The following is a 12,804-nucleotide window of genomic DNA, read 5'->3' as shown; positions in this document are numbered from 1 at the left end:
CATATAAATAGCATATAAACCTATTATGAGAAAGAACTTTTTAATAAAATACAAAATCCAGTACCATAAAGGAAAAGGTTAGTAACTTTGACTAAATAAAAATATAAATCATTCCTTTGGGGGAAAAAGATAGAATCCTAAGTGCTATTTCAAGGCATAGAAAAAATAAGTATTTCATTCTCTATTCAATTTCATTAATAAAACATATTCAAGACTCTTAGCACAAAACCAGATACTTTTCTTCTTTCTGGGAAGTAATTAAGACCAGTGGTCCCACTTAAGCACATAAAATATATAAATTTAAATCTAGAGAACCAATTAGGCTTTCATCAACTCTAGGCTGATTGTCTATCAGGTTTTCAATGACTAATCTTTTAGACAGTCTCCCTTTTCTGAACCCTCCCATAGCCCCTGCCCTAATATTAGTATTTAACAAATAAGGATTTGGGGTCCAGCATTTCACAGGCATATGAATTACCTGTTTAAATAACCTGGCTTTCCAAATTTTATTTGATAAGCACAATTTATTTCAAATAGTATTGACTTTAGCATTAAACTATGGAAACTCTGGCCTGCTTTTCACTGAAGACTGTGGCTATTTAGCATATCCAAAGAGCAGCAGTCTTTTATAACTGTATGCTATGACAACTAATTGAAGAATAAGTGTTAAGTGTAAACTGTGTTTAACTGTAAGATTAGGAGGAAATAGAAAGAAACCAGGAGAAAACTGAGAAAATGCTAAATTCTGTGTGTGACAAATGAAAATTCTCACTGAATTTTGCAACATCGCATTAGTCAAAAATGAGAGTATAGAGCTTCCCTGGTGGTGCAGTGGTTAAGAATACGCCTGCCAATGCAGGAGACACGGGTTTGAGCCCTGGTCCGGGAAGATCCCACATGCCGCGGAGCAACTAAGACCGTGCACCACAACTACTGAAGCCCACGAGCCTAGAGCCCGTGCTCCCAACAAGAGAAGCCACCACAATGAGAAGCCTGCGCACTACAACGAAGAGTAGCCCCTGCTCACCGCAACCAGAAAAAAGCCCATGTTCAGCAATGAAGACCCAACGCAGCCCAAAATAAAAATAAATAAATTTTTTAAAAAAGAAACTTCTGATAAAAAAAAGACAGTATATTATTTTATAGTTAACACAGAAATACAGTGATAATGGCTGTTAAAATGATTTAATCTCCATCTGAAAACACACCTTTTTATTTCTAACATCAGGAAGTATAATTAAGAATACAAATTGCTACATGGTAATAAAAACTTTAAGAAAAATATTAAGATCTAAAGTGTTACTTAATAAAATAAGCAAAGTAGAATGACTTCATAACTTAAATGCAAGAGCAGTTGGCAAATACATACTTTTGTGAAAAGCCAAAACTAATCCCCATAGGGAAATTATATTAATGTATGCTCCAAAATGTTTATCATACACATTCAAAATATTACTTCCATACTTTGCTTTTATCTACAATTGAAAACTGGTCCAAGACTTATTCTAGAACAGCTTTTAAATTTCAGACACACACCATATCTGATAAACTATTCAGCTATACTAAATTAAATCCCACCACAGTAATCTTTTTTGACAGATGTTGTATACTTTATGGTAAACAGATTCGAAACTTATCCTACAAATCTATAGGGTTGTATATAAACCAATAAAAACATTCTTAATATGCATTTTTACAAAGATAAGACTATCACATGTGCTTACAGCCACTTAGTGAAGAATCCTATTAACAGAGAATGTTCCAAATCACAAATGGAAAGAGTTATTTAATAAACAACCATGCGTTTTATAATACTGAATAGCATTTGATATGCGTCTGCTGGGGGACAGAAAGGAAGACAGAGACAAATCTTCCCCGCCCAACCCTAGAAAAGATCGAATATCAAATAACTTTAAATTAATTAGCAGCAGAGATAGGCCAGCATAAACTAGTGAATGGAGTAATTTGTCATAATTAATATATGGTGGAAGAGTCTACTTACAATATATCCCATTTGGAGAATTATCAGAGTTCAATGAACCTTCAATCCAAATTATTCTCTGATTTTTCAATATACAAATAATGTCCATGTCATTCTAATTACTCTGTATTTTTCTTCAAAATGCCTATCATAATTTGTAATCTTACCTTTATTTAATATCTGTTTCTTCCTCTGGATTTTAAGCTCTAAGGCTATGCTCCAAGAGGCACTCATTCACATCTGTAATATTTTCTTCTTCAACAACTGTACTAGTTACACTGCTCTTAACTAATTATATCTTAATGTATATCGTATGTATTTATCCTCTTTAGAAAGCTGAACACTGGGCTTCCCTGGTGGCACAGTGGTTAAAAATCTGCCTGCCAACGCAGGGGACACGGGTTTGAGCCCTGATCTGGGAAGATCCCACATGCCGCGGAGCAACAAAGCCCATGCGCCACAACTACTGAGTCTGCGCTCTAGAGCCCTGCGGGCCACAACTACTGAGCCCATGTGCCACAACTACTGAAGCCCGTGCACCTAGAGCCCGTGCTCTGCAACAAGAGAAGCCCCACCGCAATGAGAAGCCTGCGCACCGCAACGAAGAGTAGCCCTTGCTCGCCACAATTAGAGAAAGCCCCCGCATACAGCAACACAGCCAAAAATAAATAAATGATATTTATTATTTAAATAAATAAATAATGTTTATTATTTAAATAAATAAATAAATTTATTTAAATTAAATCTTTAAATAAATATTTAAATTTAAATAAAGACCCAACGCAGCCAAAAATAAATAAAAATAAATAAAAGCAAATCATATTAAAAAAAAGAAAACTGAACACTATCTTTTAAAAATTTTGCACATTCTTGAAATGACAAAATTACAGAAATGGAGAACAGATGAGTGGTTGCCAGGGGTTAAAGAGAGGTGGGAGGGAAGTGGGTATGGCTATAAAAGAGCAATTTGAGGAATCCTTGTGGTGACAGAAATGTTCTGTATCTGAATATATCAACAACAATAATGATGGCTGTGATATTTTACTATGGCTTACAAAATGTTACCATTGAAGGAAACTGTGTAAAGGGCATAGGGGATCTCTTCATTATTTCTTACAACTCAAGGTGAATCTATTATCATCTCAAAATAAGAAGCGTAATTTAAAAAAAGAAGTTTTGCATCAGAGTTACTTAGAGGAGCTTTGAAAAATACAGATGCTGAGATCTCCCCCTCCCCACTCTGAGAATGCTTCATTTTTGGGGGGTTGGACCTGGGAAGTTTTAAACCAAATTCTCAAGCCTTGATCCCAGAGATTCTGATTCGGAAGGTCTGGGGTAAAGCCAGAAAATCTATTCTTCTTAAGTTTAAGTTGTTGGTGGTTTTTTAAGTTCTCCAGATGATTCTGATGTACAGCTAGGTTTAAAAACCTCTGGACTAGAGAACAATAATTTTTTCTATGGATTGTTTGAAGGTAAACATTAGCTATTTTGGTCATTATTATGGATTCCAAGTCCTTGGGGTCTGAATTAAGACATTTGTTGTACTTATAAAAGCCCAACTTAGATGCTTAACATAATTTTCAGCCATATTCCTAACCCATTAAAGCAGCTCTAAAAACATGAAGGGGGCTTCCCTGGAGGGGCAGTGGTTGAGAACCTGCCTGCCAATGCAGGGGACACGGGTTCGAGCCCTGGTCTGGGAAGATCCAGACCAGTTTTCTTAGGCACCAGCCTAAGAAAAACTGGTGACCTGATGCAATGGTTCTCAATCCTGATGTGCTTTGGAATTATCACCCTAAATGGAACAGCATAGTAGCCCTATTTATTACACAGCATAGCATAGCATACACAGAAAATCTGACTCAGAAAGTTCGCAGTTGCTTCAGGGAATCTCTTTGTAAAATAAAAATCAAAATTCTACAGATTTTGCACAAAAAAATTAAACACTGTCTTATGGTTTCCATCTTTATCCTCTGGCTCAAGTGATAAACTAATGACAAATTAGTCTAAATCTGCTGTTTCTAAAAATATCAATTGCTCACAATGAAAAAGAAAGAATTTATAATGAGGGTGAAGACAATGAATGTCAGAGAGCTATTAGCTCAGCCTCTTTCATTAAATAAGCCCTAAGCTGCTTAATGTCTCTGAGCCTTCAGTTTCTCAGCTATAAACAGGGAGTTACAAAACAAAGGAGTTGTACTGAATCAGTGTTTTGTAAAATTGGGTTTCCAGAGTCAGAGTCGTATGATTCCATAGAGTCAGGAGGAAAGCTGAATAGAGGTACAGGCTAAACCAGGTGAAGGGGCTCTTATTTTATCTGCATATATGTATACATAAATATGTATACTCATATACATAACATTGCATTTCACAACGAATGACATTTTAGGAATTGCCATGTATTCTTTAAGAGAATCAGATTTGTAAAATTATATGTCTGCTAGCTAAAGTACTACTAAAACAGGTCAAGGCTTCAACTACCATAGAAAAAGCCTCACACTCACACTGTAATTCTAACTCTGAGTAAGTAACCACTTCAATGACAATCCACTAAAATTAGGCAAGCAAGTATGGATGCCTTAGCAAAAACGAATGGCACTAAAGAAAAACTTTGGTCTACATACAATTCCTAAAAGGCAAACATTAAAGTAGCTTAGTTTTTAAACATTAAGGAGCATTTACCGTTCGACTTCATCTGTGGCCAAAGGGCACTGTTATTTTTCAAATTCTAATATGTAAAATTAGTTTCTAATAGGTTATGTAAGTTTCACAATTTTTTCCTAATAATTTCCTCACACAAGAGAAAATTCCAACTGAAATTCACCATAATTTTTCCATGTTTCAACATTTTAGAATGTCACAAGAGTTTACTATATGAGAATTCAAATATATAATTAAATAAAACAAATTCAATTAACTGAAATGATTAGCAAATGTGGTCTTTTCAACAGCATTTCCAATTTACTAAGGACTAACTCCTTATTTGAACCCCTGTTAAAAACCATTCTAAAACTGGTCACTGCTCTTTTCTCCCTACGTAATGGTATAATAGTATTATTTTAAAAGGTAACTCTTTAAAAAGGTAACTGACAATCATAATACTGCCTTGAAGTTATCATTTTCAAAATTCATGCTTTCCCACACACATGGAAACTAAAAAAGATAAAGAAGGACTGTAGCACCCCGGAATTCAAACAAAAGCTAGGATTTTTAATAAATTACTAGGACAATGTTTCCTTTTTCTTCTAAAGCAAAGAGAAATAAAATAAAAATCCAATTAACTGGAATCCTATTAAGTATAACTTTACAATAAATGAAAATTTACAGGAATTTAGAAGTAGAAAATACAAATCAAATCAGAGTGCTCTTACTTAATGCTGATACATTGATGGATGCGACAAAAAGTCTCAAATATGAAGAGACGGGCATTTTCAATGAAATCCTCAAGACAAGCCACCAAGAAGAAATCATTCACTAGCACCTATGCATGTAAGAAAAAGAAAAAACGGTTCTGACAAGCAACTTTGAAAAATTTGTCACAAATACTTTCTTTGTGCTTTACTCATTATTCCATTCACTATAATTCTCTCATCTATCACAAGTTGTACACCACAGCACTTTCTAGAACACTATATTCAAGTCTCTAACAATTTAACCAAGAAGTAAACGAATGCTACAGGAAAAAGAGCTAAGAACTGCACTGTTTCCTTGTTCCATTGATGACTTGAGCAATCTTGTGACAAAGCAGCTTTGTCCTGTCTCTATCCTACATTAATGTTCTGTAGATAACATATTTCCAGCTATTTAAGATAGTTACAAATGGACTAAAGATATGCATATTTTTGTGATAGTAAGTAGACTTGAAAATCTACAAAAGAAAAAAATTCAAAGGGTGGCACCTATTCCACAGATGGTATTATACTTAGAAGGGAATATTCTAACTTCAAGAATAGCAACCAAGTGCCCCACTGCCTTGGCAAGGCCTAGATACTTAGTATTACAATATACACCAATATTTAAATAACAATGTCACATTTCACTGCAAGTACACAAGTTATTAAACTGGATTCTAATTTTGTCCAATGTTTGAAAATCACCTCTAAAGGTATACTTACATAATTTCCTTTTCCTTAGACAAATAAGATCTTAAGTCCTTCAACAAACTCTTCCAATTTTTGTGCTAATATCTGGGTTCAAAAATGAAACTGACAGCTAGTAACTTGTAGATTTGGTAAATGCCTTAAACAGGTAAATTCTTAGTTTCTCAAAACTTGCAAACTAAGTTATTCAAAAAAAACCCGTAAATCTAACTCTTTCAGTTGCTCTTACAGAACTTTAGTTTCTACCAACTAACAGAAGACGTTGTAGTTAAAAAATTCACACTCTTAGCTTGACTGATTTATAGCAAATGATAAATACAATCATGAGAAAAATTCTGAAGATAGGCCTGCTTACGTAACACACTGGAATTACAGCTGTGATGGAAAATTCCATATAATCTTGCCCATACATATAAAATATTTCACATATTTACTCATTCAGGATAAGACATGTGTGAATTTATAAAGCCCCCATGTTTTAACCAACTGTCCTAACAAAAGGGATAGACTCAGGCAATAAGATTGAAAATGTCTTCAACCCAGCACATTTCTAAATAATCTGCATATTAAGATTAATAAACATTTCTGATATAATCACTTTAATAAAACCCTGCAAGGTTAACTTTTATAATATTCAAAATTTTAAGAATATTATTAATTTGTAAGTAAAAATTTGTACTTACTGATTCACATTCCCTTAGCTTTTTCTGAGCCCCATCAAAGTCAAAGTTAACATATAAGCATTCAACAAACTCTGTAATTGGGTCTTTATATGTGTAAGACTCCTGTAAAATTAAGACAAAGGTTAAGTTGGATCTGATTCAACACTGTTTAGTAGACCGTCCCCAGAATAGCCCAATCTTCCTATTTTCTCCTCCCTTACCATGAATTTCTAACAAATTACCTAGTATTATCTTCTCAAAGCAATTGCTCATATCCTGATTGCAGGCCACACCTTAACCTTATAATGCCTTCCAGACCAAGTTCTCTAAATTCTCATCCTAGAACCATTCCAAAAGCTTTCAAATTCCTCTACTGCCAAAAGTCTCCCTTAGTTAATAAACAGTGATGAACTTCTCCAAGTAAAAGGGTATTCATATCTTTCAGGATAAAACTGTCTTTTTGTACTTAAATTATTCTTAGATCAAATAAATGTTTAAGTTCTTTTTTAACCCATAGTTACTGCTAAGAAATTCACTAAAAATCAATCAGTAGGGCTATAGCTTTTGTACAACTTGGGGACTATTAAAATTATATTCTATGTAAAGATCACTACTCTGGAACTATGTAGGTAATGACCTTCCAACAAAAAGTTCCAAGCTCCAGATCTCCTTCACCCTTTGCAATAAGAGCAACACTAATACACAATGCATAGTAAGTATCTAACTAGCAGAGAGTAGTATTCATTCATACCACATCTACCATAAGTATATCATGAACTTAAAAGTAGTATATGCCCATTTGGGGTTCTTGGGCTCTTTTCTCTTCATGTATACTTCCCTCCTATTTTTAAACATTTTTACCTTAAGAACTAAGAGTCCTACTTTTGCAGAAAAAGAGGTTAGACTTAAAGTTTAGGCACATTTTAAAAATCAACAGATTTTAGTTTTTACCTGTTGAATAACTTTGACCAGATCTTTTAGCACTTGCCGGCGTTTTCGGACATCTTTGTTTGTTATGACTGCTGTGGTCAAATAGCGGAGAATATGTGGACACATTGTCTGAATTGCATTAAGATACCTAAGGTAAAAATATAAAAGTTACTTAATATTAATCACTTACCCAGTTTTTTTAGATCTATAATCACCTGTGATTTAAAAAAAAACACTTGGGGCTCCCCTGGTGCTGCAGTGGTTAAGAATCCGCCTGCCAATGCAGGGGACACAGGTTCGAGCCCTGGCTGGGAAGATCCCACATGCTGTGGAGCAACTAAGCCCATGTGCCACAACTACTGAGCCTGCGAGCCACAACTAGTGAGCCCATGTGCCACAACTACTGAAGCCTGCGTGCCCAGAGCCCGTGCTCCACAACTAGAGAAGCCACCACAATGAGAAGCCCGCGCACCGCAACGAAGAGTAGCCCCCACTCGCCGCAACTAGAGAAAGCCCGTGCGCAACAAAGAAGACTCAATGCAGCCAAATATTAAAAAAATTAAGTTATAAAAGAATAAAAATAAAACACTTGAGCAGCCCATTAGATTGCACTGTTTCAGAAAACTAGGATTGCAAAAACTTAAGAATGGATACTATAAAGCAGCGGTTCACAACCTTTTTGGCACCAGGGACCAGTTCTGTGGAAGACAATTTTTCCATGGGAGGGCGGCGGGGGGGGAGTTGGTGTGGTTCAGGTAGTAATGTGCTCGATGGTGGGGAGGGTTCAGGCGGTAATGCGAGCGTGCAAGCGATCGGGAGTGATGGGGAGTGGCAGATGAAGCTTTGCTTGCTTGCCCACCGCTCACCGCCTGCTGTGCAGCCCGGTTCCTAACAGGCCGAGGACGGGTACCAGTCTGCAGACTGGGAGTTGGAGACCCCTGCTGTAAGGGCCATCTCCTCCAAGAAAAAGTCTAAATGATGAGAATGCCAGCTGGTATTTCCCAATTTGGAGTGAGATGACAGACTCACTTAAGAGGTAAATAATCCTATTACCATTGTTGAATAAGAGGATTTTGCAAGGCCCTTATACATGCTGTCATTCTGTTTCAAAAGATTTCATTTCCCTAGAAGAACAAATGTGTGAAAACCTATGTGCAAAAAAACACTACTCAATTAGAGAATCAGGCACTCAACACAAAGAATTAAAAAAATAATTTCAGGAGATGAAAGACTGGAAACTATTTTGATGATCCCCAGCTGGTTACCCTCTGTCATTCAGTGTTTATCCTGTATTTCTCCTGCTCAATTTCCTTATATAGCTCCCCAATTTTTATCCAGTAAGAACCTCTGAGCACCAGGTACTATGCCAAGCTTGGAAACATTTGTCAATAAAGTCCATTTCTCTTAGTTAAATCTTCAAGTCCCAAAGTACCCATCCAGATGCATCTCCCACCACACCACCGACTGCCTCTTGCTTCCCTCACTTCTTAAAACTCACTCCATATGGACTGCTCTTCCAAACACATCCCTCTAAAGGCCTAAATTCTAGCCATCCTTCAAGGTCCAGCTCAGATACCTTATCTTCCAAGTTCTCCCAGACTGTAATGTTAATAAATCTTTATACTTTGTCATATTGCAGATTCCCCATAAAATGCTGTCTGAACTCTTTAGAGGACCCTAGAATCTGATAGTAACCTAACACTTAAATAAAATCTAGTCCCACTTAGCCCTCCCTAAATTTCCTCTAAAAAAGGTAAGGTATAAAAATAATCAACACTCACTTAAGAATAAAACAATTTCTAAGAAAAGATAACTACACAAATCAGCTAAAAGTTTCATTATCTGAAAAATTAAGCCTGAGTTTTAGGAAGAAAATTTTAAATGCAATGTTCACTCAGTACAAGTGATTGCCTCAATATTCTTATCAGAGACATCATGTACAGCAGAGCATGACTGGTGTTCTTCATCAGTTTTGAAGTAGGTAATTTTAGTAGGCATTTATGAAACTCATTCATAGATTTTTCCATACAAAATAAAAAATTGTAAGTTTATTTTATATGATCTTAAACATTTATTTTTACTTATCCTTTCTCTGTATCATTGCACCACGTGTAACTTCACTGTTTTTTTTTTTTTTTTGCGGTACGTGGGCCTCTCACTGTTCCGTTGCGGAGCACAGGCTCCGGACGCGCAGGCCCAGCGGCCATGGCTCACGGGCCCAGCCGCTCCGCGGCATGTGGGATCCTCCCGGACCGGGGCATGAACCCGCGTCCCCCGCATCGGCAGGCGGACTCTCAACCACTGCGCCACCAGGGAAGCCTCAACTTCACTGTTTTTATTGGAGAATGATTTCCTTAAAAAATCATCTCTCTTATGTGAGTATATGGTAGGGGTTAGCAAAATTTTTGTAAAGAGCAGATAATGAATATTTTAGGTTCGCAGGTTGAGAGGCAAGACTGAGAATATTAATCAGGTACCTAAATAACCTAAGTAACAAGAAAACAAATTTCCAAAATATTTTACTGACGAAATGCAAAATATAATAGTTGACTATAATTTTTTATAATTCAGGTCTACTAATGAGAAGAATAAAATTCCTTTAATAGGGTAACTTTGCTTAACTGTGTTCAAAGTTAGAGATCCCTATCACTAAAATTTATTGCAAATGTTTATCTGTTAATGCTGATCTGTAACGAGATTTTACATATTTGACCTCTGATATCAATTGATAAGATTTTAATTGAGCATATTTATCACTTGGAAGGCTTTTATGGAAGGCTTTTACAGAATTCTGTTAAGTTCTTTTGATACTGCCTTTTAGCATATCATTACACTACAGACAAATTGCTTCTGTTTCAATTGCACAGTTAAATGAATTTTCAAATACAGAAATTTCCTTTGTATTGGGTTGGCAAAAAGGTTCAGTTTTTCTGTAAGATCTTACAAAAAAACTCGAATGAACTTCTTGGCCAACCCAATGCTTACAATGAGGTCTAAAACTTTCTGGAATTGTAACTTGAGCCCAAAAAACGTGTCCACTACAAACGTGTGGGAATGAGAGTCTCATTTCTTCTTTTAACTCTTGAAAGAATGGAAAATGTATAAAGCATCTGGACATAGGATTTATGCTATGTTAGGCATTATCAAAGTGACTACCAGAGTATAAGTTTTGCATATAAGTACTGTTCTGATTTGTAATTTTAGGTTGAATTCAGAAACATTATCAAGTGTATAGCTTAACGTCCAGAGCCATTCATGGCTTGATAATAGTGGTTGAGGGCAATTTTTTGTTCAGGAAAATTTCAGTCTTGATCCAACCTCAAAAAAGTCACAACAAAACTTTGCCACTGCAAAGCCATCCTATCACTGTGGTAGCAGGAAAAATCAAGATATTCTATTGATCTGACAAAAATTCATGGACTGAGAACAGTTAAGTCCACAATAGCAAATGAAGTTCACTGTTGACACGAATGGTTCAGTAATATACCATGGATTCAAGAATTTTCCCCACAAAGTACCTGGAAATGAACAATGCAATGGGTAACTATAGGCTTTGAACACCTCACATTTTCACAAGCTTTGTAAATCTGTTCAACTAATAAGCATTTTTCTCCTCCACACATATTTGCCATCAAAAGTTTTAACACATCTTAGCAGATTCCACTTCAGGCTGTACTAAATTAGTGTTTCCTCAATTTTGAAAACATTTTCACCTGTAGTTGTTCCAGACTATTCATAGAGGCATGTTCTTCAGTCACTTCAAATCCATCACTGACTCCTCAAGCCAACAACTAGCCATATTGGTAAACATCTCTCAACTCATCAAGAGCCCAGGAAAACCACTAAAAATCATATACTTTATATTTTAATTGACTACTGATGCTGCTCCCAACATTTTCAATTCTGAGGAGCTGTTCTCACCAAAAGGCTAAAAGTTTTAAACAAGTTCATTTTTTCTGGACATATTTCTTTGGCTACTGCAACTGAACAGAATTTAACAAAATCACCACTGGTAAATGGCTTTCCTTACCTGGTTAACAAAAGAGCCGCTCAGAAACTTACTTTGGTTGAAGCCTCATTTTCATTAATTTTTGTGAGGAAATTCTGCTGTGATGAGATCTTCTGTTTTAAATTTCCTAATTTTTCTGACAGTTGCTTTGTAATCAGTTGGGAATATTGTAATGAGTGCTTACAGTCTGGTTATGTAGATGTATACTGTATTCTCTTAGCATATCTACATTGTCAGTTCAATGCTTTGCTTTCTAATTTGAAACAAAATAATTCCCACTGCACTGTGCCTTAAAATTTATGCACATTTGGTACTTCGCTGGTAGCACAGTGGTTAAGAATCCTCCTGCCAATGCAGGGGACACAAGTTTGAGCCCTGGTCAGGGAAGATCCCACATGCCACGGAGCAACTAAGCCAGTGACCACAACTACTGAGCCTGCGCTCTAGAGCCCATGAGCTACAACTACTGAAGCCCACGCACCTAGAGCCCGTACCATGCAACAAGAGAAGTCACCACAATGAGAAGCCCGTGCACTGCAAGGGTAGCCTCCACTTGCTGCAACTAGAGAAAGCCTGCGCACAGCAACAAAGACCCAACGCAGCCAAAAATAAATAAATTAATACATTTATTAAAAAAAACATTTAAGCACATTTGAGTCCACTTTTCTAAAAGAAGTAAAATGTTGCAGTATAGTGATACACATGGCACTTGAAACTTTGTCCAGGTACAAGGGCAGCGTCACTGGGATTCAAAGAGCACTGAGTAGCAGAGTGAGGCAGGGAGAGTGCAATAATATATGATCTCTGTCACAACAATTCAACTCTGCCATTACAATCCAAAAGCAGCCAAAGATGTGTGTGTGTGCGTGTGTGTAGATACATCCATATATAAATGTGTGTTCCAATAAAAATTTATGGACACTAAAACTGTAATGGCATATAATTATCACATTGCAAAATATTTTTCTTTTCATTATTTTCCCCAACCATTTAAAATGTAAAAGCCATTCTTAGATTGCAGGCCATAAGAAAAAAGGCAGTGGGCCACAAGACGTTTTAGCCCATGGTCCATAGTTTGCAGACTCCTGGTATACAGCATTACCATGGCTGACTTCGAAACAT

The 12,804-nt window shown here is 36.3% G+C and overlaps 1 protein-coding gene across 1 annotated transcript in view; it reads right to left on the bottom strand.

The window, feature by feature from the left end:
• The window catches only part of EIF3E (eukaryotic translation initiation factor 3 subunit E), a 50,520-nt gene that overhangs the window by 10,304 nt on the left and 27,412 nt on the right, over window positions 1–12,804 (bottom strand). The window contains exons 8-10 of the mRNA XM_067711488.1: window positions 7,695–7,821; window positions 6,765–6,866; window positions 5,353–5,462 (exon numbers count right to left, since the gene is read on the bottom strand). Of these exons, the coding sequence (XP_067567589.1) occupies window positions 5,353–5,462; window positions 6,765–6,866; window positions 7,695–7,821 (339 nt within the window). The remainder of the gene's footprint in view (window positions 1–5,352; window positions 5,463–6,764; window positions 6,867–7,694; window positions 7,822–12,804) is intronic.

The sequence above is a fragment of the Pseudorca crassidens genome, chromosome 17 (genome assembly GCF_039906515.1).
Source record: "Pseudorca crassidens isolate mPseCra1 chromosome 17, mPseCra1.hap1, whole genome shotgun sequence".
Lineage (NCBI taxonomy): Eukaryota > Metazoa > Chordata > Mammalia > Artiodactyla > Delphinidae > Pseudorca > Pseudorca crassidens.
Note: the sequence above shows the minus strand (reverse complement) of the source record. Positions and strands in the feature narration are given on the sequence as shown.